At 55.6% G+C, this 27,022-nt stretch overlaps 6 protein-coding genes across 6 annotated transcripts; 3 read left to right on the top strand and 3 right to left on the bottom strand.

The window, feature by feature from the left end:
* Positions 1-228: 228 nt before the first annotated feature.
* On the bottom strand, positions 229-4,641 carry C8A04DRAFT_35697 (uncharacterized protein; the record flags this gene model as incomplete). The annotated part of the gene is made up of 11 exons (XM_062783259.1): positions 229-401; positions 621-671; positions 1,203-1,467; positions 1,555-1,692; positions 1,760-2,189; positions 2,303-2,428; positions 2,496-2,579; positions 2,648-3,040; positions 3,920-4,186; positions 4,254-4,527; positions 4,593-4,641. 11 exons carry the CDS (start codon positions 4,639-4,641, stop codon positions 229-231), a joined length of 2,250 nt encoding a protein of 749 aa, XP_062639033.1.
* A 2,352-nt stretch (positions 4,642-6,993) lies between these two features.
* On the top strand, positions 6,994-8,400 carry C8A04DRAFT_26663 (Aldo/keto reductase family-domain-containing protein; the record flags this gene model as incomplete). The annotated part of the gene is made up of 1 exon (XM_062780009.1): positions 6,994-8,400. The coding sequence occupies one exon, from the start codon at positions 6,994-6,996 to the stop codon at positions 8,398-8,400; it is 1,407 nt and encodes a 468-aa protein (XP_062639032.1).
* A 672-nt stretch (positions 8,401-9,072) lies between these two features.
* Positions 9,073-11,792, bottom strand: C8A04DRAFT_10456 (uncharacterized protein; the record flags this gene model as incomplete). The annotated part of the gene is made up of 2 exons (XM_062776587.1): positions 9,073-11,346; positions 11,409-11,792. 2 exons carry the CDS (start codon positions 11,790-11,792, stop codon positions 9,073-9,075), a joined length of 2,658 nt encoding a protein of 885 aa, XP_062639031.1.
* Positions 11,793-14,200: 2,408 nt separating this feature from the next.
* On the top strand, positions 14,201-16,213 carry C8A04DRAFT_26661 (major facilitator superfamily domain-containing protein; the record flags this gene model as incomplete). Its single annotated transcript, XM_062780008.1, has 2 exons — positions 14,201-15,671; positions 15,738-16,213. The coding sequence occupies 2 exons, from the start codon at positions 14,201-14,203 to the stop codon at positions 16,211-16,213; spliced, it is 1,947 nt and encodes a 648-aa protein (XP_062639030.1).
* A 2,931-nt stretch (positions 16,214-19,144) lies between these two features.
* C8A04DRAFT_10539 (ATP-binding cassette transporter PDR5) lies at positions 19,145-23,951 on the top strand (the record flags this gene model as incomplete). The annotated part of the gene is made up of 4 exons (XM_062776619.1): positions 19,145-19,916; positions 19,986-23,000; positions 23,063-23,786; positions 23,849-23,951. The coding sequence occupies 4 exons, from the start codon at positions 19,145-19,147 to the stop codon at positions 23,949-23,951; spliced, it is 4,614 nt and encodes a 1,537-aa protein (XP_062639029.1).
* Positions 23,952-25,577: 1,626 nt separating this feature from the next.
* Positions 25,578-26,526, bottom strand: C8A04DRAFT_10462 (ubiquitin-conjugating enzyme E2 6; the record flags this gene model as incomplete). Its single annotated transcript, XM_062776590.1, has 3 exons — positions 25,578-26,271; positions 26,343-26,422; positions 26,500-26,526. The coding sequence occupies 3 exons, from the start codon at positions 26,524-26,526 to the stop codon at positions 25,578-25,580; spliced, it is 801 nt and encodes a 266-aa protein (XP_062639028.1).
* Positions 26,527-27,022: the final 496 nt, after the last annotated feature.

The raw sequence follows: 27,022 nt of genomic DNA, 5'->3' as shown, positions 1-27,022 counted from the left end.
AGAGTGTTGCCTCGGCCAACTCTGCTATCACTGTGTCCAAATTCACCCACTCCTTCAATCAGCCGTCCATCATCGCCACGATTCCGGGTAGCAAGCCTGATCTCGGTACGTACCTACCTTATTCTCTCTTTGCATTCCCGGGCTTTATTTTCAACACCAAGCAACACACCCAGACTTACCAAGGCCACTTCAGTAATTGTCTCGGCGCACTATGACTCCACCGGCGGCTCATCCTCCGCCCGCGGCCCCGGCGCCGACGACAACGGCTCGGGTGTGGTCGTCATCCTGGAAGCCCTCCGGGTCCTGGCCCAGGCCAAGTTTAAGCCCGGCGCCACGCTCGAGTTCCACTTCTACGCCGGCGAGGAGGGCGGCCTGCTCGGCTCGCAGGGTGTGTTTGCGAGCTACAAGTCGTCCGGGAAGAAGGTGCTTGCTGTCGTCAACCAGGACATGGCGGGTTATTCGCCCAGCGGCAAGATCTCGATTTACACCGACTACGTGGACTCGGCGCTGACGACGTATGTGCGGACCGTCGCGACAGCGTACGTGGGTGCAACGACGAGCGATGCGTGCGGGTATGGGTGCTCGGATCATGCATCGGCGAGGTCTAACGGCTTCCGTACGTTTCCTTTTCCTTACTTTTTTGTGCCTTTGTTGTTTTCCCGTCCTCCTTTCTTCTTTTGTTTTTTCAAAAATGAGTGACTGACGATCCGACTCCGTTTAGCTGCGGCATATGTGTGTGATGAGACGATGGCTGATTCCACCCCATACATCCACTCTCCCAATGATGTGAGTTCCTCGCTTTGGTTGATGTTGAATGCCGAAGTATAAGTTGCTGACTCTCACATTAGTCGTACGCCACAATCATGTGGGATGCCGTGTTGAGGCACTCCAAATTTACGCTCGCTTTTCTGGTCGAGGCTTCGTACCTCTAGAAAACTAAGCAGCGAAGGAAGTTGCCGGTCGCTGTGACTCCAGCGAAAATGGATAGGGATGTGGACTGTAAATACTGTGCCAAGGGCACACCACATATTGTATATAGACACCAATGTACATACCGTCTTGCCAGCCCTTGTTGCGCTGTGTGTATTGGCTTAAATCTGAACGTGTATTCTTTCTCCAAATACGGGGGGACTAGTCTTGCTCCCGGTCAGATTCCTCCACTCTCCTATCCGGGATCAAGCTTTCTGTCGAGTCCTCGAGACTCCCATCAATGCTCCTCTCGAAGGGTGGAGCAGGGTGCCCCCTAAACAAGGCATCCATATCTTCCAGAGCCCGGCCCTTGGTTTCAGGGTAAAAGAAATATACAAGCGGTACACTAAGCAGGTTGATACCCATAAAATTGAAGTACACGACAGAGCCGAGAGAACGGATACCGATTGGCCATATTTGGGCCACGATGATGGCCGCTACGGCACCGCACGAGGCAGCTAGACTCAAACCGACAGCCCTGACAGCAGTGGGGAAGATCTAATAGTTCATAGTTCGCAGTTGGTCAGCGATAGCTCTCGTGAGTAAGGAGGTTGCAGAGAAGGATGGACGGGTCACAGTAATTACCTCAGAGCCGTAGACCCAGGCGGCCGGGCCAAACCCCATGCTGTAACCCAGTGCATAGACGAATATAAAGACGACGCAGGTGAAGTCAGCCGCTCTGTTCACGTTGCCGGGGTACACCAGAGGCAACACCCCGTTGATCTAGAAAAGAGAGAACCTCAGCAACATGATCATCCACGCCCAAATGTAATCAACAGGCACTACGTACCAACAGCGCAAGTGACATGACCAGCGCTCCGGCAATCAACGTAAACCGCCGTCCAACCCGGTCAATCACCAGCATTTCGATGACTGTACACCCTGTCTTGAGGGTGCTTTCGATGCCGCCCGCTAGCAACGACACGCGATGCGTAAACCCCAGCGCCCGGAACAAAGCAGGGAGGTAGTACTTCATCGCCGTCGCGCCGCACATGTGTGCCATGAACTGCAGAAGGGAAGCCCGCCACATGCGCGCAAAGAGGGCACGATCCGAGAAGAGCGAGACCCAGGTCAGCCCGGAGATGCGGAACTCGGCGACGGCGGTCTCGATGTCGGATAGCTCGGCTTGGATCTCATGGGTGATGTAGTAGCCTTCGCGGTAGAAGTGAAGCGTGGAAAGGGCGTAGCTGGTTTTGCCGTGTTCGACGAGCCAACGAGGTCTGTGGGGGGGTCAGGGGCGAGTCAGTGCCGCATTTACCTCTTGAGCTACTGTAAAGAGAGAAAGAAGATGGGGGAGGGGTCGGAAGCTGTTCTGTGCTGTTTATACACGTACGATTCATGCATAAACGGGATCGCGATCATGAAGATCAGAGCCGGGATGAAGGATGCCCCCAGAGAATACCGCCAACCTATGGCCAGTCCCCGCTCATCGTCCCAAAAGGTGATGCCATAACCTACCCTGCTCCTGTCAGTATCGACTTTGATCGAAGAGTCTCGGCAATGATTGATATTGATTAGGCACTCACCAGAAACCCGAGGCCAGCCCGGCTACAAACCCGACATGGTTCATGACCACATACCTGCCACGCTGTTTCGGCGGTGCTATCTCACTGCACCCCCATAATCATCCCATTAGCCTCGACATTACCACAACCCTTACTCAAGAGTTGAAACTCACCTCTGATAAAGCGGCACCCCCGCCGAAACCACCGCCGTCCCAGCCCCCGAGACAATCCTGCCCAGCAACACCATCGCCAGCGCATTCTTCCCACTCGCGCCTGTCTGGAGCGCCTGGCCGACAGAAATCACCGCCATGCCGGCCAGAGCCGCCCACCGACGGCCGAGGACATCGGCGGCGCGGTGAGCGAAGAAGACGTACCCGAGCCAGGAGCCGGCATAGTAGATGCCTGTGATGAGGCCGTTGTACTGGTACGGCTGGTATCCCTGTTCGTGCAGTGGGTGTTGGTGAGAGGGTTTTTGGTAGAGGAATTGGGGGGTAGTAGTGTGGCCATTGATTGTGGATTGGAAACCGGGGTGGACGAGGACGGAGGCGAGCACGCCGATGTTGTAGCTGGGTGAGTGTTAGTTTCTTTGGGAATGAGTTGGGGATGCGGCGAATGTGACACACCCCCAGACAAATGAGCCGAGAGCGAGGATCAAACAAAAGTAGTGGAGGCGCCAGTAAGCCTTGGAGAAGGCCGGCTGTGCCATGGTATGTACGAGGGTGCTTCGTGTTGCGAAGTCCTCTGCTATTATTGTCACATGAGTGAGTCTTTAGGGTTGGGGAGTTATTGACAGCTTGATAATTGAGCCGAGTCTTGCTGGTAAAGATAAAAAACAAAAATTGATTGGTTCGGGCGTTTTTCCCTTTCGTTACAACCCCCCGCGTTTATGACGAGCTGGGATCTTGGACGGTGGCACTTGAATTGCCGATGATTGGGGTGCATGCAGGGGCAGCCTGAAGGGAGGGTGGGATTTTGGGTCATTCTCAAGGATTCTCCAATTTCAATCTCGAAGTCGAGCGGCACTGAACTGGATTATATTCAAAATTGCCGGTAGGTTGAAAATTTGCTTAGACCTCGGTGTACCAAGCTGGGAGATAATTGTTGCGACTAGGCTTTGGGTGGCGATTATGGAGAATGTATCCAAGCTACGCTTCATATGCATGATTCAAATCGGGCTCTGATCATAACCGCCGCACTCATCAAGTGGAAGTAGGCCGCCGCAATGCTAGATGATGTATTAGACATTTGAGAGTTCAACTTTGGATACTTGCTTCGTATTGAAAACTTGAGAGCATCTATAAGGCGGAGAGCCGGCGTATCCTCATTCCCCGTAGGGTATTCACTCCCCCCTTGAAAGGAGTCTTGACACATTCGACCAACTAGCGAATGGTGTAATTCAAAGCCCCTCCACAATCGTGGCAAAATCCGCGTTCTTCCCAACAGACAAGTCGTAGACTGGGTGGCCGAGACTGTCGTGGATGGCAAAAGTCGACTCGGGGTCGCTGGGGGTGTCCACCGGGGTGTCAGAGTAGGCGAACGCGAAGGTGGTCTGGGCCGACGGGTCGAGCTCGGTGTAGCCGGAGCTTTCGTCACCCCAGCGTGAGCAGCCGGTGCACTTGGCCGTCACCTGCCAGTGTGTCTCGTTGGCGTGCGTTCCAGTTGTGACCACCGTGTGCACGGCATCCGGGTTGTCGGCCGGGCTGAAGTAGCCGCTGGAGGAAGGTGTTAGTGAAAAGGATACCATGAAATGCAGAGGATCTCGGCTTGAGAAAAACATACAAGGCAATCCGCGAGGAGAGGACGACGTTGGCACTGTCCGCCCAGGCCACAGCCAAGGGGTCGTAGGTCATCTGGCCACCCCAGGCCCAGCCGACCCAGCCAATATCGGTGGGGGCCACAATCTGGAGGACGGTGTCGAACACTTTGTCGTCAGGAATCGTGTCGGGAATGGCGACACGGAAAGTGACCCCGCGGTCGCTAGTGTAGGAGGCAAAGGTCAGGCCAGTCTCGGCATCTTGATACACCGAGGAGTCGGGGTCGAGCTGCCGGGAAGCTGGTGGTCTTGTTAACTTCTCGAGGTGATCCGCAGTCTGGGGCTTGGAGGTATGTATAACGTACCGAGGCCCAGCAGGGCGGCAGCGCGCGCTACGATTTGAGGGAGTTGCATCTTGGATTTGATGGATTACGAGAACCGCAGACAACTTTGAGATCAAGGTATATGCGGTAGAGTGACAGAACCGCGGGCTCGCCACGGGAGGGACGACATGGGAATGTGTTCTTTTATAGGGCTGCTGGTCGGGGAATTCTTTGATTAATTAACCAAGGTCCGGCCCACTGTAGTGTACACTCATACACACACCCATGGACACGCACATCGACACATTACTCCGGAAATGGCGAATAGGACGCATCCAATATGGAGAAGCATTGGGGCCACGACCCAAGACGGAGCCAGTCCGTCCCCTCAGGGGTTGGAATTCCGGGGCGAAGGAGTTGCCAGGGAATCGGTGATATGAAGGAAGCGGCTCTACATAGTAGGGCCGGGAAGGAGGCCGGGTTTTGCGGCGATCTCGAGACTGGAAGCCGAGACGCAGGGCATCCGCCGTGACGCCAAGGTCCGCGACGATGTGGTCATCGGGATTTGCCCGTTCGTGGTTGGCCGTTCGGATTGTTGACATGGCCGCCTTGATGCGCTACCAACATCGCCCCAGCTTTGTTCGACAGCCGGATGGCAGGCTCGTCGCTCCCGAAGGGACCATCATTCCTAGAGAGAAGCACGGAGACGCATGGAATGGGCTGGAGAAGCTCTGTTCTAGGGCTATGATTGGAAGGGATAAAGCAAGGTGGTTTGGAAAATTAGATGAACGGTGTTAGATAGATGCGGGGCGGCCATCCGATATCAAGCGGGTCGGAGCGAACGGAAATGGATTAATGGACGGATTCTGGTTGGCGATCAGCGCAGCGACGCAAAGCTCCTGCAGTGCTGTCAGCGTTGCGAGACTCGGCCAGAGCAGGAGAGCAGCTCTGAGCCTTCCTCACCTTCCTGCACAGAGCTGTCCGTTTAGCTTTAGCCTAAAAACTTGGAACGGGCGACCAGCGAAGACCAGTTGACCAGATCACCAGCGGAAGCTTGGCAGGGGACGGAGTCCAAGTTCTTGGCGCCCGCAGGGCGGCTTGGGGGGGCATCTGCGCGATCTGAAAACGCAGTTCGCCTTGCCTCGCTGAGCTGTGGGCGGATGACGCATGCCCTGGGTCGGCATTCATTGAGGGTCGGATTCGTATGCCTAGAGGATCAGGGTTCATACTGCGGACTAGTAATATGAGGCCCGTCCCAGGGTATTACGGTGTCTTCGACAAACGGGGGAACCGACTGTAGAGTGTTTGCTTTACACGCACAGGGGAATCCTACGCTGAAGATACCCAGAGACCCTAAGGTTGACCACAGGAAATGGCGTGGCATGATCTGGGACCGTTGACGCCGTTCTGGAGACGCTGGCTTTCAGGTCAGCCGTTGGAGAATCCATTGATTCCACTCGACACAGCGTCGCGCTTGACGTGCTTATCTCCTTTGAGCTGATCATTAACAGGGCTCTGGGGAGTTCGGACCGGTATTTTGAGAGATTCCCGCATGGTGGAGTCCTGGTCCCTCCCCCTCGGTCGAAGTCGGTCCGTCAGCAAAACCTGGTAGGATCTTCAAGAGGCATCGAAGCGAGCGATGGGAAACTGAAACGATCGGTTACGAGGAAACGAGATCCGTCTTGAAGACGAAGGATATGCGCGCAGTTCGGGCCGTCTTGACTTCGGTTGATGGTTCACGATGCCTTTCAATGTGGAGGCTCGTAGTTTCCTCTGAAGCTGTGATGAACTTTGGTTCCAGCTGCGGTTGCCAGAGGTGCCGGCACGGAATGAACGCCAAAACAACACCAATTGGGACGAGCCCCACATTACCCCCAAAACCCCCCACGCGGATGCAAGGGCACAGACCTGGAGACGAGCCAAGCCTTCTGGAACTCGCCGATCTTCCAGCGCCTTTTCGGCTTTTCGTTTGGTCGAGCTTACCGTACCTATCCACATGCATTGGGAATCGCACACTCAATTTGTGGTTCAGACAACAAAAAGGTATACCCACCCAACAGAAGGCAATGGTTTTAAGCCATAGTCTTGGTTCTTTGCCCTCTACCTCTAGGAGTATTCTTGGTAAACTATGCAAGGTAAGTTATCGTTCCTTTTCTACCATGCCGCAAGGCCGTACGATATGGCAGATTGCGTGCTTGTGCTCCGGGACGCCAAAGGTACCCCGCTTCGATTTGTTACCCCGCCAAAAAAGATCTAATTCCGCCGACGCCGGCGAGACTGCTTGTGATACTGCACGTCGTGAATCCCAAGTCTTTCTTTTCGTTCACCTCTTTGTTTTCTGCCAACCTCGCTCCATTTCGCCAATAGAAACAATCGCCTCTACCTCATCGTCCGTAACGAGCCCCGAAGTGTCCAAACCCACAACTTTGGACATCACCGCACCATGGCCGACCCAACAACCGACGCCGGAACGGCCGGCTCGCTCCCACGCCCCCCGCTACACACCGTCTTGCCTCCACTTGTCTTTGGCACAGCAACCTTCAACACTCAATACGTAGCCGACCCGCATTCTATGCCCTATCGTGACATCGTCGCCCGTGCCCTCGCCCTCGGTGTCAACGCGTTCGACACCAGCCCCTACTACGGCCCATCCGAAATCCTCCTGGGTACCGCCCTTGACGCCCTCGTCCGCCCACCCCCCCCCGCCGTGCCTATCCCACGTTCGAGCTTTTTCCTCGTTACCAAGGCCGGCCGTATTGGTATCACGGAGTTTGACTATTCGCCCGCGTGGGTGCGGTATTCCGTCCTGCGCAGCCTGCGCCGTCTGCACACATCATACTTAGACTTGGTCTATCTGCACGATGTCGAGTTTGTGACGCCCACTGAGGTGGTCGCCGCAGTGCGCGAGCTGCGCCGGCTCAGAGACGAGGAGGATGGGATTGTGCGCTATGTTGGAATCAGCGGGTTCCCCGTGGACGTGCTTTGTCAGTTGGCCGAGTTGGTGCTGGCCGAGACGGGGGAACCGGTGGATGCGGTGATGAGTTATGGTCATTTCACTGTGCAGAACCGGGTTCTCGGGCTACCGTGGGCCGAGGCCGCTCCCGGGAGTGACGAGACACTCCAGAGGGCGGATTCCGCCGGTACCGACACCACAGCTGCGCCCTTAGCGCGCTTCAAAGCGGCTGGCGTAGACGTTGTGCTCAACGCCAGCATGCTCGGCATGGGTCTGCTCACCAGCGAGGGCATCCCCACCGACGATGAACCCACACCTTCCAACTCCGGGCCCGACAGCCGACCCAGTTCACCGCTCTCGTCCTGGCACCCGTCACCGCCCGAGCTGCGCGTGACCTGCCGCCGTCTCGCCGACATCGCCGCGACCGCCGGCGAGCGTCTCGAGTCCGTTTCCATGCGTTGGTCCATGGCCGAGTGGGCGCGAATTGCGGCCGCTGCGGGCTTGGGCGTAGACTACGTGACGCCCGGTGCGGGGCCCGGGAGGCTGGGCGTGACGGTGTGCGGGGTGAAAACGATTGGCGAGCTGGAGGATACTGTGGCCGAGTGGCGTGGGGTACTGGCTACATTAGGTCAGCAGTTGGCTGGCGGCCAAGTTAGTGTGGCGGAAGAGAAGGAGGAGCCGTATGGCGCGGCGCGTCAGGAAAAGATATTGAATCTGGTGCGCAATGAGTTGTGGCCTGAGCTGCGATCCTGGCTGGATTATGCCTGGGACAGCCCAGGGCCTGGGTTTGTGAATACTAAGGCAGAGGAGGATCGTGGGGTTGTCCCCGACGATGGAATCATCGCCGAGTATGAGTTGGCGAAGAACAGCATACGAGCAGATCGGCCTGCTAGGTAACAAGCGTTGCAAGTTGTAAGTGACTGGGTGAGTTTTGAGGGTGGGCCACATGGCGAGTCTAAATATGCGTCATACACACAGCCCAACGTTGGATACACTGGTGGCGTAGCGAATAACGCTACGTAGAATCCTAGATATGATAAAAACAAATAAAAATGAACTAGACCCCCTGCGCCGAATGCGCCGGACTCCGATTCCTTCTCCTAATGCCGTTCTTGCAGTCGTGGCTTTCTTTCCCCGCCCCCCCTCCATTCTCGTTTTCGCGGTTGTCTCGCGATACCCATCTCCATACCGACTGACCAACCCGTACGTAAAAGTAAACAAGGAAAATGAAGTGAACTAGACATTTAAAAGGGGGGAGGATACGAGGGGGGAAGTCAAGAGTAATAATGGAAGGCTGTGAGGTTGGGAAGAGGTGGAGTAAAACTGTATAAAGATGGATAAGTAGAGCGAACTCCTCTACGCCTATGCCCCCGCAGCAGCTGCAGTAGTGACACCCTCTCGTAGGTTGCTAACATCACCACGTACGCCCATCTTCGTCGCCACGGTAATAGACCGGCCCCCACGGCCGTGGATGGTCCATCGTCTGAAAATTATCAAAAGCGAAACCACGGATCGTGGAGCGATTGCCTGGTTCGCCGACAACCGGGGCCTCTAGTGTGCAAAGACACTTTAGTCCGCGGTGCTGCCCAGCCGCTTCGACTCGTCGTCTCCATCAGCTGTAGTAGGTGTATCGGGGGTAACGGTAACGGTAGGTGGTGACAACGAGTCCGACGCAGCTGTGGTGGCTTGTTTGGGTTCGGCATCCTCAGTGATAGATTCTTCGGCACCCACTTCTGTGGCACTGTTCGGCGCTGTTTCCACAGGGACAGGTGGAGGGTCTGAAGCTGCTTCTGTCTTCCCTTCTTCATCGGTGGACGTTGTGGGCTTAGCTAACTCTCCCTCGCCGGTCACGATGTTTTCCTGGGATTCCGTCTTGGTAAGCTCGCGGGCTCTCTTCTCGGCTTCAATAAGGCTAAGGCGTCTGCCGGCGTTTTCCCCTTCCAGGCTGACACCAACGACCTCCGCTAGGCTCCGAAAGTTGAACATTGGCTCCGTGCTGGAGCTGGGATCCCGATCCCGATCTTGGTCATCCTCGCTGGCCCCGGACCGGCTACCTAAGCTGAGGCCGCTGCTGCGGGGGTCTTGTAAATGTGAGGGCGAGCTGTAACTCCCAGGCTGGCTATCGAGAATTGACGAAGAGACCGAGGAGGCGTTGCTCATCTGTCGAAGGTGCGACGGGCCGGCGGGTAGTTGTGGGATGGGTCGCGGGGCGGGGATAGCCTGGCTGGAAGAGCTGGAGGGTGTACCCTCCGGTTGTGTGGAACCAGCGCGGTCGACGCCCTTCCCTTTGTCCTTGGTCGCGTCGGAAGAGGCCTCGCCCGTAGCAATAGCACTAGCAACGCTGGCTTCGATTCGGAGGTTACTGGCCGCACTATTGCCGCGTTTCCTCCCAAACCCCAAACCAGGCAAGCTAAGCGTGCTCCCGCTCACCGAGCTCTGGCCGCTGCGACTGGCGGCACCCTCGTAAGGCCCGCCGTGCTTTGCAGCCACCTTCGCCGCTTTGCGATCCTCCTTCTCCTTCTTCTTCGCCTCCTTGCGTTCTTCTTTCTCAGCCTTCCGCTTACGCTCCTCTTCGGCGGCCAAGGATAGGCGGACCGCTTCGGCAAGCATCATCTCCTCGAGGTCCTCAAGGCGGTCACGGCGATTTCCACCACCCCCGCCAAACCGGGCCCAGCCCGCCCCACCCCGAGAGCTTTGTTCGGGGCCACTCTGCGATGGGGTTCCGGATCCGCTATCTCCGTTCTCACCATCACCGGGGTTCGCCCCACTAGGCGGCGCACCTGCAGAACTTGAACTGTTCCCGTTCCTACGACTGAACCGGCTGCGAAACGCCCGGTTTTCGGAACCTCCCATGAGGAAAGCGGCGGTGTGGAGTGCCGTGGCCGCGGCAGCCCGCCTTGCCAGGTGAGCACGCGCTGACTGCAGCTTAGTGGCCCATTCCGGCCGGATCCGGTCTGTCAGAACGACACTAGGGCTGTTGGCTGAGACGGATTGGTTCCGTCGGCGACCCGTCGTGATACCGGGAGACCCACTTCCTGGAGATAGGGTGGATGAATTCAAAGAGCTACTTGAGGACATAGCGGCGCTCGGGGCCCCCAAGGCCGCTGGAGAAATGCCGTAAATCAAGCCTCGTCGGAAACACGGCGGTTCGTAGGTGACACCGAAATCGGGCTGGGTGCAATATGGGCAGCAAGCGGGCTCGGAAACGAGAAGGCCCGCGGCCTCCTCAGGGTTCTGATTGGGGTCATTCTCGTTGTGTCCTTCAGGGAAATGAGGATCCGGCCGTTTGATCTGGACAAAGCATTCGCTACAGATCGGTTGGTCGCAGCATCGAGTATGATTCAGGAATGGTGGGTACGTCAAGAAACAGATCGGACATTCGGTGGCGTCTTTGTACAAGAAGACTTCAAGGGGCTGTCCGTTTACGAAGGGGTCGTGGGGTAGGTTAATCTCGCGGGGTATGATCTCAGTAGTAGACCCATTCCGGGAGCTTCCACTGCCTAGCACTGCGGCAAGAGCCTTCCCGCGAGGCTTAAGAGGAGAGTTTGCTCGTGGAGCTTGACTGGTAACCGGCGAAGACAGGGCTGAGGCGGGATTGGAAGCCCCGGCATCGGAGGCGGTAGAGAGTGTCCGATCACCGATTGGTATTGTGAGGTTGTCGATATTGGGGGTGGACTCCGGGGTTGACTTCACTGGGAGGGGTTGCGGGACGAGGCCCTCGGGGGGAGTTTCACCTGCTAAGGGAACGGACAGCCCCCTTACAGCAGCGATAATTTGTGGCTCGGTCCATTGATCGTCGAAGTCATTGAGGCCCCGCCAGAAAGGGGCAATTTTGCGCTCGAGCTGAAGTGAAATACATCATCAGCACAGTCCTAGTCAGGTTGGGGAAACTCGTGCTCGCTTACCTGGAGCTGCCGGACGATCAACTTGTTAAAGTCCTCTGGGCTCGTATAGGTTCCCATTGTGACCAAATACCCACCATCGACGTGCTCTTCCTTCATGCTCCGCTCCCTTTCGGCGATACGAGCGACACGTTCCCTCTCTAACCGACGTGCCTCCCGCTCCTGTTTCGTCTCGCGACGTTCGTATGGCGGCTCTGCATGAGAGTTCGAACCCCCACTCGAACCAAGACCTATGATGCCCCCAATATCGCCTCGACTAACTCGATTCCTCCGACTTGATCTGCTCTCAGATTGCAGAGTGTTTGACTCGTGCGCGGCGCCGCTAGCATGTGGAGTGCGATTGACGCTGTCGCCGCCCCGCGATTCCTTTGTGTTTGAATTTCCCATCGCTACGGTATCGATCGTCTGGCTCCAATAATTCGGGTCGTCACTGTAATCGGGGTGAATCCTGAGCTCCCGTGGCCACTGTTATCGCCGTCGTTACCGTCGCTGTCGTCGTTGTCGCCGTGGTCGCCGCGGCCGTTGATCGATGGTGGTTGGCAAGATGAGGCCGGTGAATTTCCGGGGTCCTGTATATGGGAACGGTGGAGACGCGACCGATCGGCCGCCTACCCGAAACCTCGGGGGAGTTTTTTTTGGTGACGTCGATAGGTCAGGTTGGGTTGTCGGGTATATCAGCGTCGGACCTGAACAGGCTTTACAAGCAATTGGAACGAGGTGGGCAATCGGTCAGCTACGCAGGCGATAATAGGTCGGAAACTGGAGCTCGGCGATCCCCTCATCTGCTTGTGATCCTTAGAGAACCCTGTCACGCCTTACGATGGTGCCAGTAGCTATCTCCTTTGAGGCAGGTTGTCGGAGAATCGCGTTATAGGTTGTTGTGGTATGTGGAGCGTAGCGGTTGTGCTGCCCGGGCGTGGTCGGATGTGACGGGAGTTGGCAACTGGCGCAGCGGGATTCAGCGGGGTTTGGCAATCTAGCACATGGATGGTTACGCCACGCACGAGCAGCAGCAAATCCAACAAGTCTAGCCGAAACCTGCTCCTGGTGGCCACTTGCAGGGTAGAAGGAGGCAATGAAGGAAGGTTCTCCTGTTGGATGAAAACTTCGTCGGGGGGCCTCAAAGCTAGTGTAAAAAAGGAACCGATCAGAATGAAGCTCTCATGTCCGGACAACCCTCCGTTACTTGGTGTTGGTTCGAAGTCTGTCGCTCGAATGCCCGCTCGAGGCTTGCAGCTCGTCACCGAGCGGAGTGGCCGCCAACCAGGTTCAGCCGGGCCCTGTCAAATCGCTAAGGCGGGGCTGCATCGGCCCAGCCCGACTCGATAAAGAGATAAACTAGCGCAGACCCACCTTTGCGAGTGCCGGTCCAATGAACACCTGAGGCTCCCGGAGCGTTGTTTCCTGCAAACAACATCACCCAAACTGCAAACAATAGCATCATACAAATAGCCAACATCTCTGCAGCTTTCCTCATTCGGTCATTTCGATATTTTTGAGTGTCATCGGTTACAACTGAAGAGGGCAGCTCCAGTACCCACCGACCCTCCCACAGGAGATTCTTCCGACCTCCCCGTTTCTCGGGAAGGCGTGGTGAAGTTTCCCCATTTTTCTTGTTTTCTTATTCCCGTCATTCTACCCAGCCCCCACGCCCCCCTTCCCTGAACCTCCCTCGCCCCCTCACTTTCTCGTTTGTTTAGAACGTCCTGTGATAAAAAGGAAGCCACGCAGCAAGGTGAGGAATTTGGCATCAAAGCGGCTGCCATGCTCATTCTAAACCCGGGATACCATGGGGGTTTCCGGATTCACCTCGGTGGTCTGGATAAAATCAGGTGGGTTGAAACCTAGAAAACTCGAGTCAGGAACCGGCCCGTCTGGAAATAGCAGGGGAGCGCGATCCATAGTGGATAACAACACTACTATGTAAGCATCCCACAGGGAGAAGCTCCGTCCGATGTAATTCTTAGTCGTAACATGCATTTTGTGTCAATGCACAGAGTTCGCCGAAACTCTTGCAGGCTCGCCCGCGGAAGAACGCTCGCACAAGCCCGAGCCTTGATGCTGTTATGTTACTGCAAAAGGAGGTTGATGGAGGCTCGAAGATCGCCAGGAAAATTCTCTGAGGCCCGGTCATCGCCACTTCCGATCGCAAATCCTGAAAAGAACCCACGAGGCCCCTGTTATGTTGCCTCCCTGGCCCTGGAAAAGAAAAAAAAAAGTGAAGCGCAGGTTGGGATACATAACAACGACGTCGTAAGCTCCACTTCTTCCCGCAGAAGTGATGCCGCATCCAAGGAACATCTGAGCGTCTGCATGACCATGCTCTGAAAGGGATAACGAAGCGTTCAAAGGACTTTTTGAATGGGGTTCGATCTTCTTGATTTCGGTCGAGTGTTGATCTGACTTCGGCCCGTAAGCGGATGAGGGTATGTTTCTCAATCCTTGTCTTTTCTTCAATCTCTCTCTGTACCGCGGGGAGTGCCTCCCAACTTGTAACGAACCTGGATAGCATGGACGAAACCCCTGGCCTAAGGTGGGTAACTGTTCCCCGGCCGTCCACAGCAAGCTTTAGAAAAGTTCCGGATCGAGATTTGAGGCATATATAACACTCCACCCCCGACTGTCTCCAGGGGGGTGGTCTGTTCCCCAGTCCCCCCATACTTTAATATCTTCCCCAGATCCGGGCAGCCCCCCAACCCCTCCCTTCTCCAGACCTCATAGTTGAGTGTGTCTGTTGTCGCCTTCCCACCCTCCCGTCTCCCCCCTCACGCCTTCATCTTCATCGGACTATCAACATGGGGGTTTCACATGACGTGCAGCCGACTGCTGCGGACGCTACTGCGAGACAAACAGACGACATCTCTCCCACCGACCCCTCCAGCAGCACTCTCGAGGATGGCACGGCAGCCCCGGCTCCTGGCCGCCGCATGCGGTTTCCCGCTGATGGCCTTGAAGACATGCGGGTCATCGAGAAGACGGGGACCTACGACAACGTCGAGCTCACGGAAGAGGACTGCTTCGAGGAGCTTGGATACCAGTTCCCTAGTTGGAAGAAGTGGTGGATTCTTTCTGTCATCTTCATTGTCCAGGTGTCCATGAACTTCAACACCAGTCTGTACTCCAACGCTCTCACTGGTATATCGGAGGAGTTTGGTGTCAGCATGCAGGCCGCTCGCGTTGGCGCGGCCATCTTCCTGATCACCTATGCCTTTGGTTGCGAACTCTGGGCGCCATGGAGCGAGGAAGTGGGCCGCAAGCCCATCCTGCAGGCCAGTTTGTTCCTGGTCAACATCTGGCAGATTCCCGTGGCGCTTGCGCCTAACTATGCTACCGTTTTAGTTGGCCGTGCACTGGGTGGTCTTTCGTCTGCTGGTGGCTCGGTTACCCTGGGCATGATTGCCGACATCTTCGAAACCGACAAACAGCAGTACGCCGTGGCTTATATCGTCTTCTCGTCCGTGGGAGGCTCTGTTCTCGGCCCCGTGGTTGGCGGGTTTGTTGAGCAATACTGCGCCTGGCGATGGAACATCTGGATTCAGCTCATTTTCGGCGTTGTCGTCCAGGCCCTTCACCTGTTCACTGTCCCGGAGACTAGGACTACGGTCATGATGGACAAGATCGCCAAGAGGCGCCGTAAGAGTGGAGAGCAGCCGAACGTTTACGGCCCCAACGAGCTCGTTCCGTACGCCGAGCGGTTCTCCGCCCGGGAGATCCTCCTCACCTGGGTTCGGCCGTTCAAGATGTACCTGACGGAACCCATCGTTCTCACCCTATCACTCCTGAGTGGATTTAGCGATGCCCTCATCTTCATGTTTATCCAATCTTTCGCCCTGGTCTACAAGCAATGGGGGTTCAACACATACGAGCTCGGTTTGTCTTTCATTCCGATCCTGGTGGGATACGTCATCGCTTGGCTCTCGTTTATCCCCGTCATCAAGCGCAATATCCGCGAGCGCAAGGAGAAGCCGGACGACGAAACGGCTCAGTACGAGTCTCGTTTATGGTGGCTGTTGTACACTGCCCCTTGCCTGCCTATCGGTCTCATCATCTTTGCTTGGACCTCGACTGGACCTCCGATTCACTGGATCGGCTCGGCCGTCGCGGCTGCCATTGTCGGAATCGCCAACTACAGCATCTACATGGCCACAATTGACTACATGATTTGCGCCTACGGCCCTTACTCTGCTTCCGCCACGGGTGGTAATGGGTGGTCTCGAGATTTCCTCGCTGGTGTCCTCACCCTCCCTGCTACCCCCTTTTTCAAAAGTAAGTTTACGAGTTGCACTTGCATCACCGGGCATAATTTGGGGGCTAACCAAAAAAACAATGTAGATATCGGCGGCAAGAATCACCTCGCCTATGCGTCTACCATTCTCTTCTGCATCTCGTTCGTCTTGGTCATCGCCGTCTACATCATCTACTTTTGGGGCCCGGCACTACGCAAGCGGTCTCCCTTCGCCCAACAGCTGTCTGACGCCCGTGCCGAGGGTGTACCGGAGTCCCGCGTCAAAAACGACGTGGAAACTGGCGGTGCTACCGGAGGCGCTCTCCGGCGCATGCCAACTAGTGCGCGCGCCAACTCGTTTGTGCGTTCGCAGCAAAACATCAGGGTCCGCCAGGCGCTCGGCAGTCGGCAGAACAGTTACGTGGGGGCTAGGACACCGACCCATTCTCGATCAGGCAGCTACTCGGGCGCCAGGACTCCGGTTTCTCGCCCGGGTAGCCCTGCTGGCACTAGGACCCCTATTTCACGGCCTGGCAGCTCGTCAGGGGCGAAGACGCCACAGGGCGAGAGCGTTTCTGTGTAATGAGCCTTATCGACATGTCTTAAAATCTGGATACCTTTAGATGGGATAAAAATGGGTGACTTCATAGACTGGGTAGACCCTCGATAGATGTTAATAGCGAATTTTGTGACGTATTTGTGCCGAAAGGTCGGCGCTTTTTCAACATGATACCTCGACCTGGTGATAATTGGCCGCCACGACGGTACAGCTTCACTGTCTTTCGTTCTGCAGGGAATAACTATACAGGGGGTTGAGAGTAGTAAGTTAGTGTGACGAGCGGATAAGATGTCGTTGATCGGGAGGGCGTGGCTCGGGCCAATCTTGGCGAACCGGTCGGTTGGCAGGCCGGACACATTCGGGGAGTGGTGGTGGTGGGGATCGGCATCCGAACTGCAAGCCGGGGCTTCCGGCTTGGCAAACGGCGGAGGACGGAGAACATTGGCCAGAGGGTGAACGGGAGACCGATTGCGGTGTTTCCCGTTCGGTCGATCGTCCGCTTGCCTTTCAAAGAACCCCGACCAAAAATTTCGCCCGTGGGAGGGCTCGGGAGTTGCGGGCTGTTTGAGGAGGCAAAGGGCATTGTCGCCCAACATGTCAGACTTTCAAGATCTTTGTGCGACGCCTTGGAGATCAACGCATCATCTCGTGGTGGTTTCGCGAGCTTGACCCTGACGCGAGCGGCTCGAGCCTTAATGACTATTAAAACAAATTGACGACCATGTCTACAATCATTGAACAATCGTGTCTAATTTGGTCGATTTGAGCATTTGTGAGGACACCATTCATAACATTAATGTCATGTATGAGCGGCAAAAACAAGCTGATCGAGACCAAGTAGCCGTGGGCAGGCGTATTTCAATTCATCATTCTGGACAAGTTGAACCCCCGTCTCACTTCGCGCTTCTACTGTCCAAGCCGTCAAGAAGAATGAGGGAATTGCTCCCGCGGGGCCTGCGACTTCGTGGGATCGGGGTGAGATTTCCGTATTCGTATCCGGATCACCCAGGAAAAACTTTAAAAGTTCGAAAAGCCCACCTACCCCAATTCTTTCTTGCCGTCGAGGTTCACAAGGAGAGGGGACGGTGGTGAGATTGTTGAGGGGACGGATGGATTAATGGGTAGGACGCTACCCAAGCGGCAACGATTTTCGTTCTGTCAACATTAGCCGGCTTAGTGTAACACAGCGACGGACGCCGTTTGCTCGGTTCCTCGGGGTGGGTGAGGTTGTCGATGGCGGAAGATGAATTTTCGGGTCGGTGGGCCTCCGGAAAGTTTGCGGGCTGGCGGGTTATCGGAGAGTCCGCAGAGCCCGACAGAGTGTGGTATCTAACCCACTTCGTCCGGGATTGACGGGCGGTTGTTGGGCAGTTGGCGAGGAGGCTTGGCGGACTCGACAGTGCGAGTTCCACCTTGGTTGGCTCTTGGCACTCCGTTCGTCTTTGAGAAATAAGTCTAGGTGCGGCGTTGGTTTGCGGCTTGTTTCGAATTTGTTGTCCACAGAGATATTCTGATAGGGATCCCTTTCCGACTGGAGCGAATGCCGGCACAAATTTCCGGACGGGGGCCGCGGCGCAGGGCTTTCAGCGCGGTTGTCGCTTCTTTTTATTCGAGGCTGTTCTGGAGATACTTCGTACCAGAGGACCTCACGTTAGGGAGGGATAGAAATCGTGGGGGGAAATGGAAACATGTTGGCGCTGATCTTGGCCTGTTGGAGTTGGTCAGGAAGGCAACGAGGCAGCCCAAAAGCTGCGTTCTTGCATGCTTGCATCATTGAAATCTGGCGCATGTGTGCCAACGGTCGGTTTCGCTTCCGTGAAAGTCCCGGGTTCGAGGGGTAAGATCCCGCTGATTGGAAAATTCTTGGCCCCACTGACCAATTTCGGGACGCAACGCTTTCGGCTTCACCCCTCCACACTGATCTAGGATCACAGCCCATCTTCCACCACTCACGAGTCGGAACGCGCCCTAAATCGATCCTCGAAGAAGCCGAAATGGGAAGTCAATGTGAACAATGAACACCGAACCGGCTCTTCGCCCACCGCGCAGTGGGAAGATAAATATTGCGACATCGTTATCAACATGAGACGGACCCGGCCCTCGATCTCCATGATCATGGATCGCGTCCACGCAGCGGGAAGTGGATGAGAAGATCCCGAACAACGGGAAGGCGTTCATGGCAAGAGCACACAGTTCCAAGCTAACTCTCTCCTGAGTGTCACGCTGGTCATCTCACATGGAAGCGCTGCGACTGGAACCATGGAATCGCGAGCACACTCCCCGTCAACGGATGGAACAGTCCATGGACCCCACACACCTGCAGCCCCTCCCACTCTTCCTCGGCCAGCCAGGAACTTTGCCATCGCCCGCCCAGCCCTCAAGTGGGACTTGGAAATGCACTTGGGGGCTGAGGGGGCCTGGAATCGATTCGCAACTGCGTGCCTTCAGCGGCGTCCGAAGACAGTGCGCTTCCCGCCTGCAGGGTCCACCTCCACTTCTCGGGCCCTGCGAAGACCCCGTCGACCCCGTTGAACCCCGTGTCCCCGGCTTGTAGATTTGATAGTTAACGCGCCCACCCCCGTTTGCTCTCTTTTTGTTGTTGTGGTTGTTATTGTCTTCGCGGCCCTCTATCCAACTAGGTACGATTGCGGTGTATCGCCTCTCGAGTTGTGTTTTGGTATGATTCCCCATTTTTGGTATCCGTATAAGTCCTCTCACCATATTCTTCTGCCCACGGGCTAATTATATCCTCAGATTATCCTCCACAAGTGTTTCACATTGACAAAGCGCACATCGCCTATACGGAGTACCTCCATTGGCTGGACTTACTCTAGTTGCGTACCCGGGACTCACAAGAAACATTCATCTCCTCGCGCCCGCAGCAGTTAACACTTCCTCCTTTCGAAAGCACGTGGTGGCGTGTTCCTGGGCTGGCAGTTAAGAAACGGACAACCCATGTCCTTAACGGGGACTGGTTCCTTCGGGAACTACGACTTGACGGCCCAGACGACCGGCTCGCCGCTGGCCCGCCAGAAAACTCACGAGCAAGAGGAAGAGAAGACGGCATTGGAAGCTATGTCTTCACCTGTGGGCGATGAGAAAGGAATCAGGAGTCGTCCCACTTCGATGGCTGGGTTGAACAAGAGCCAAGGCCCACAGTCGGACAAGGGAGTCCCATCCTCAGGGGATGCGACCGACACTGCTTTTGAGGACGACGAGGATGCCGTCGAGGAGGAACGCCGTCACAGCATTGTTCAGGCCCTGGCCAGAAAGTACACTTCCCAATCCCATGCAGCTGCCGAGGGGGTGAACCCGTTCACGATCGCCTCGGACGATAAGGAGTCGCCATTGAACCCCAATGGCCCGAACTTCAGCTCCCGGGCTTGGGCTAAGGCCGTCGTTAACTTGGTGACCGGCGAGGGGCACAAGTTCCGGACGACGGGTGTGGCATTTCAAAACTTGAATGTCCACGGCTTCGGGTCTACGACAGATTACCAGAAGGATGTTGGGAACATCTGGCTGGAGGCTGTTGGCTTGGTGCGCAAGCTTACGGGCCACGGACAGCGCCGTATTGATATTCTGCGGGACTTTGACGGCTTGGTTCGCAATGGCGAAATGCTGGTTGTGCTGGGTCCTCCGGGTTCGGGCTGCACAACTTTCCTCAAGACGATTGCGGGCGATTACAACGGGATTTTCATGGATGGTGACTCGTATTTCAACTATCAGGGTAAGGATGGAGATTACCATAACCTGCGCTTCACTTGCCTAGACGTTCCTTGCTGATCCTTGAGTTTAGGTGTGACTGCTAAGGAAATGCACACTCAACATCGCGGAGAGGCCATTTACACGGCCGAAGTCGACACCCACTTCCCGCAGCTAAGCGTCGGCGATACCCTCACCTTCGCCGCTCGTGCCCGTGCCCCGCGCCAACTGCCCCCCGGTATATCACGGGATGGCTTCGCGACACACTTAAGGGACGTTGTCATGGCCATGTTCGGCATCAGCCATACTGTCAACACTCAGGTCGGAAACGAGTATATCCGTGGTGTCTCGGGTGGTGAGAGAAAGCGTGTCACCATCTCGGAGGCCGCTTTGTCGAATGCGCCGTTGCAATGCTGGGACAATAGTACGCGTGGTTTGGACAGCGCTAACGCCGTCGAGTTTTGCAAGACTCTGAAGCTGCAGTCCGATCTGTTCGGCAGCACCGCGTGTGTTTCGATCTACCAGGCACCCCAGAGTGCGTACGACTACTTTGACAAGGCGCTCGTTTTGTACGAAGGCCGTCAGATCTTCTTTGGCCGCGCCGATGCGGCGAGGCAGTACTTTATCGACTTGGGCTTTGAATGCCCCTCGCGTCAGACGACTCCCGATTTCCTGACTTCGATGACCAGTCCCCAGGAGCGCATCATCCGGCCCGGGTTTGAGGCCAAAGCCCCGCGCACCCCCGACGAGTTTGCGGCGGCATGGAAGAACAGCCCTGAATACGGCAGCCTGAAGGCGGAGATCGAGGAGTATAAGGAAAGCCACCCCATCAATGGCCCGGACGCTGTGGCCTTCCGCGCCTCCAAGAAGGCTCAGCAGGCCAGGGGCCAGCGCCTGAAGTCCCCGTTCACCCTTTCCTATATCCAACAAGTTCAGCTCTGCCTCTGGCGTGGGTGGAGGCGCCTGATGGGCGACCCAAGTTTGAGCATCGGCGCCTTGATTGGCAACTTCATCATGGCCTTGATCATCTCCTCTGTATTCTTCAACCTCCAGCCTAATACCGACAGCTTTTACCGCCGGGGTGCGCTTCTCTTCTTCGCCTGCCTCATGAACGCCTTCGCCAGTGCCCTCGAGATTCTCACCCTCTACGCGCAACGTCCCATTGTCGAAAAACACGCCCGCTATGCGCTCTATCACCCATCCGCCGAAGCGGTGGCATCCATGTTGTGTGACATGCCATACAAGATCGCCAACACGCTCGTGTTCAACATAACACTGTACTTCATGTCGAACCTACGCCGCGAACCCGGAGCCTTTTTCTTCTTCCTGCTCATCTCCTTCGTCACGGTTCTGTCAATGTCCATGATTTTCCGGACGATTGCTAGCACATCGAGGACCCTGTCCCAGGCCATGGTCCCAGCCGCTATCATTATTCTCGCCCTTGTTATATTTACCGGCTTCGTCATTCCCATCGACTACATGCTCGGCTGGTGCCGTTGGATCAACTACATCGATCCTGTCGCCTACTCTTTCGAGGCTCTCATGGTCAACGAGTTCCACGGGCGCACTTTCGAGTGCTCTACGTACGTGCCTAGTATGCGCTTACCCGCGTATGCCAATGTCGGGGATAAGAACCACGTTTGTTCTTCGATTGGGGCTGTGATGGGCTCAGGTTTCGTTAACGGTGACGACTACATCAACTCGGGGTTTCGCTACTACCACCAGAACAAGTGGAGGAATTTCGGTATCATCCTCGTCTTCATCGTTGGATTCCTCTCTTTCTACCTGTACGCCGCCGAGAACGTTGCCGCCAAGAAGAGCAAGGGTGAAGTCCTGGTCTTCCGCCGTGGTCACAAGCCCGCCTCCTTCAAGGAGAACAAGGGCGACGCCGAGTCTGGCGGTACCCCTGTCGCTGGACCTGTCGTGAAGGCCGACAACGGACACGTCTCGGATGGCCACTCGACCGACGGAGCCGGTATGCTGCAGGAACAGAAGAGTGTCTTCCACTGGAACAATGTTTGCTACGAGGTCAAGGTCAAGGGCGAAACACGCCAGATCCTGAACAACGTCGATGGCTGGGTGAAGCCGGGTACTTTGACAGCTCTGATGGGCGTTTCCGGTGCCGGCAAGACGACTCTTCTCGACTGTTTGGCCGACAGAACCGCGATGGGTGTTATCACCGGTGAGATGCTTGTTGACGGCCGCCCGCGCGATACCTCCTTCCAGCGCAAGACTGGTTATGTGCAGCAGCAGGATCTTCATCTCCAGACCACCACCGTTCGTGAGGCTCTCAACTTTAGCGCTTTGCTCCGCCAGCCAGCCCATGTTCCGCGTTCCGAGAAGCTCGCATATGTCGACGAAGTTATCAGGCTGTTGGACATGGAGGAGTACGCGGACGCGGTCATTGGTGTGCCTGGTGAAGGTCTCAATGTCGAGCAGCGAAAGCGTCTCACTATTGGTGTTGAGCTGGCTGCCAAACCCCCTCTTCTGCTTTTCGTTGATGAGCCCACCTCCGGTCTCGACAGTCAAACCTCGTGGGCTATCTTGGATCTACTCGAGAAGTTGACTAAGAGCGGCCAAGCTATCCTGTGCACCATCCACCAGCCCTCCGCCATGCTCTTCCAGCGTTTTGATAGACTCCTGTTCTTAGCCAAGGGCGGCAAGACGGTCTACTTTGGCGATATCGGTGAAAACTCCAGGGAGATGACCGCCTACTTTGAGCGCCAAGGAGGCTTCCCGTGCCCTGCCGAGGCCAACCCGGCCGAATGGATGCTGGAGGTCATTGGTGCTGCTCCCGGCAGCACCAGTGACATCGACTGGCATCAAGCCTGGCGTAATAGCCCTGAATTTTCCGCCGTACAGGAGGAGCTTCAGCGTCTCAAGGTTAACGAGAAGGAGTCAAACCCCATCAGCGAGGACCCTGGCAGCTATCGCGAGTTTGCGGCCTCGTTCTGGCAGCAACTGGTGTTCGTCACCCACCGTGTCTTCCAGCAGTACTGGCGTACGCCTTCGTACATTTACTCCAAGATGGCGTTGTGTGTGCTTGTTGCGTTGTTCATCGGTTTCGTGTTCTACAAGGCGCCCAACACCATTCAGGGCATGCAGAACCGTAAGTAGAGCCTTCCTTGCACCCCCCCCTTTTCCAACGCCACTTACTAACATTTGGAGCAGAAATGTTTGCCATCTTCAACATCCTCACCGTCTTCGGCCAGCTCGTCCAACAAACTATGCCCCACTTTGTCATCCAGCGGTCGCTGTACGAAGTCCGCGAGCGCCCGTCCAAGGTTTACGGCTGGAAGGTCTTCATGTTGTCACAGATCATCGTTGAGCTTCCCTGGAACACCTTAATGGCTGGCCTTATGTTCGTCTGCTGGTACTTCCCTGTCGGCCTGCAGGCCAATGCCATGGACGCTGGTCAGACAGCTGAGCGGGGTGGCCTCATGTTCCTGCTTCTCGTCGCCTTCCTACTCTTTACGTCTACCTTCACCGACTTCATTATCGCAGGGTTTGAGACAGCCGAGGCCGGTGGCAACATTGCCAACCTGCTCTTCTCGCTGTGCCTCATCTTCTGCGGTGTCCTCGCGGGCCCAGACGTCATGCCGCGTTTCTGGATCTTCATGTACCGCCTCAGTCCTTTCAGCTACCTGGTCAGCGCGATGCTTTCGACGGCCGTCGCCAACACTAGCATTGAGTGTGCCAACAACGAGCTCCTGCAGTTTAAGCCGGCCGACGGGATGACCTGCAAGGAGTACATGGAGCCGTACATCAGCCAGTTTGGCGGATACCTTCAGGACGAGGCCAACAACACCATGTGCTCGTTCTGCACCATCAGTGACACCAACGTGTACCTGGCTAGTGTGAACACGAGTTATGATGACCGGTGGCGCAACTTCGGGTAAGCCCCCCCTTTTTTTTCCAACTTCGGGCGATTGAACCTGTACTAAAATATCTCTGTAGTATCCTTTGGGCGTACATCATCTTCAACATCTTCGCCGCGCTTGGCCTTTACTGGCTTGTCCGGGTGCCCAAGAAGAAGCTCGGCAAGAAGAAGCAGGAGTAAACGGGCACAGCCGATGCCATACCTATTTTTCATTCATCTGACGACGTCTATGAGACTGTCTATGACATGATGGTGTCCCGCTTTTATGTCACCTCACCTTGCATAACCTATTCTCTTCCGTCACACACCATGTTCTCGATCACCGCTTGTTTAGCGTGTCGAGCGATTTGTATTTTTTTCATCTTTTTGAGCGTGGTGACATCTTGATCTCAACGCTCTGTACATTTTATTTCTTTACTTTGTTTTCATAATGTTTGAAAAGTAGACATCAATGGGGTCGGCGCCTTTGTACTGTATGAATTTTATTCTATTAATTACACTACGCCTTAGACACAGTAATCTGCAGGGCCCGGTTGTTCAATTCAACAGAATGGAAGGGCATTTGCTACTTTCCAACCTATGCCTCAGAAGTTCCTTATGCTATTGAGACATCGTGAGATCCCTCCCCTATTTTCGCCTCGTTTGAAACTAGTGTAGTTAGGGTTGTCTATGACAAAGACTTTGGGACGAGTCGCGGTCTGAACCCATTGCGCGTGGTCCCCATTTGCCCTGAGTGGGGGAAATCCCTGAAGCGCTTGGTCATCTGGACCCCTTTTCCCCTTTGCGAGTCCATCACATGGGTGGATCGCCGTCTTTGTTTTGCTTCTGTTCGGCGGGTTCGGCGGAGGCCTGCCACTTACACGTGTATTTTCCAGCCGCCGATAACGTTCTTGCCGTTACCGCAGGTCGGCTGTTGAAGTTGCGAAGGTTCAGGCCGTGTCGGCTGAGACCATTGGAAAGGGGGGGTATCTTCACATCCGTTCCGGTTCCACACAACACCCCAACTATGTGGAAGACGGTTCCCGTCAACAAAAAATGAGGAGATACTGCGGTATCTTGGCGGTAGGAACCTACCAGCTCGAGCTGAGTTACCCCTCGCCCGATGGGCCGGTGTTGACGTGGAGTGTTATTACTATGGTTACGGAACACACGGTCATGGCGTACCCCGTCATGCTGTTAAAATATACTTAATTCTGACTACCATGGTTATGATTTCGCAATATGCCCTCGCAATGAAGTATCACTGGATTTGAAAGCGCATGAGCGATCGCTGCCGACTTTGGAAAGCGCCTCAAATGGCTCACAGACTAGTAGTGTAAATGACTTAGCGACGAAGGCGGGTCTCAAGCGGGCACGTGGGTGTCGCGTGCTCATTAACTATGGCCAAAGGGATACGGACGGGTGCTTAGAAATACCTGGCAAAAGTTGGTATTATAGTTATTTAGAAGTTTCTGAGCGCTCCCTGCTGCTCATATCTTGGGATCCGTTAGTTTGCAAATGTGGCATTCTCAGCCTTGCAGGGAAGGCGATTAGAGTGTAAAAGTCTCTCTCTCTGTGTCCTCGTTCTCGCACTTCGGCCAACGGTTTCTGGCATCGTCCATCATACATAAACAAGAAAACCAAACCCATCCAACGACACACAGCTGCTGTTGCCCTGAGAACGTGAAACCCGCTAACGCCCAAAGTTGCACCATCCCTCACGTCTAGTGCAATAGTGCTAGAACCAGTACTCTCGTTGTTCGGTAGGTAGCCCGGCGGAGCCGGGCGCATATTATTGTTTAACCCTTTTTGCTTCCGGCTTTTTGCTCACGTGCTTCCTTCTCCAAGCATTCGGGCGATTAGTACGTAAAGAAAGATGATACCGCCGATCAGCAACAGCTTATTCCGGAAGAGCCAGCCCTGCCCGGCATCACGTTGTTGGATGACGGCATCGACAACGGCGTGGGCTTGGTGGCCGCTCTTGGCAGGAATCCCAAGTTGCGGCCCACACGATTGCCCCCCGTTTTCGACAATTTTATTGCCCGTGACGGTGTCAATCTTGGACTCCTGCATCCACTTCCAGTTTTCTTGATCCACCTCAGGCCACTCCGCCTTGAACTTGGCACCGCCATCGCCCGCCTTGATGTTTCCCTTCCCAGCACCACTCTCAGCCTTGACGTGTGATCCACCACCCGTAGAATTCCACCACTTCGAGCGTGCTGCGTGAAACTTGCGCTCTGCCTCACTAGCTGATACCGAGCCTGTGGTCATCTCCTCTGAGGTCATGAATGAGAGCAGGCCAATCAGGATGGTGGATACCTCCCAGGCAGGGTTGAAGGATCGGGGGTGGAAGTCGGATATCGAAAGACAGAGGCGGCTCGATGGTTGGAACCGGCCGGAGGGTGTGTGCATTCGGATCGCGGGTGGTGCAAACGGGTAGTTGGGCGGGAACATTAGTGTGCCCCAGTACTGGCCGCCGTGGTAGGGTGTGTTCTCGGGCCCTGTAATGATATAGTGCCATCTATGTGCCTTGCCATTAGCACACACATAATAGACGTAGGTTAGGGGGAGAAGAAGGGCTACCCGTCTTACTCTAGAATGTTGGTTTCTGAGGGGTGTGCGGTGATGTAGGGCGGTGGGTTCTCGGTGATGCTTTTGTATTCGCGTGTCAACTGTAGACAAGAACAACGTTATTAGCGGTTCGTCCCATCGTGCTGTGAACTATCCAGGGCCCTTCGTCATCACGTACACGCTTCTGCGCCGCCCGACTAGCCATGGTTTTCCGGATCTGGCGGCGCTCGAGGGGACACGCGGCGAACTGCGGACAAGGGGCAAACGAGGGGAGTGGTGGGGAGAGGAGTTGGTCGTCGAGGGGGTCGGGGAAATAATTTAAAGCAAAGCAGGGAAATGAGTGAGAAGGTAAAGGAGGAAAAGTGGCGCGAGGGCGCAATGTCAGCGGTTTGCCGTTGATGTGCAGGTTCGGGATAGATGATCAAAAAGGGAGGAACCAAGAAAGGGTTGTGGAACGAGAAGAGCGAGTGGACACCGGGATGACGATTGCGGGTCACTTGTTTGGAAGAGCATAGCGGCACTGGCTCAGGCTCGGCCGGCCTGTCAGCGGAAGGCTTGCAGGGCTCCGAGAAGTCCGTTTGTTGGTCAACAGCCTGCCAAGCCACTCAGCCCACTGCGGATGGAGTGCCCGGGCCATGCCAGGAGCGAGTGGGGCGTTTTCCGGTAACACCCGCAGGGGAACCTCCTTGCTCAGTGAAACT

Source organism: Dichotomopilus funicola (assembly GCF_033296635.1).
Source record: "Dichotomopilus funicola strain CBS 141.50 unplaced genomic scaffold C8A04scaffold_14, whole genome shotgun sequence".
Lineage (NCBI taxonomy): Eukaryota > Fungi > Ascomycota > Sordariomycetes > Sordariales > Chaetomiaceae > Dichotomopilus > Dichotomopilus funicola.
The sequence above is the reverse complement of the archived record's forward strand: the minus strand, read 5'-3'. Positions and strand labels throughout refer to the sequence as shown.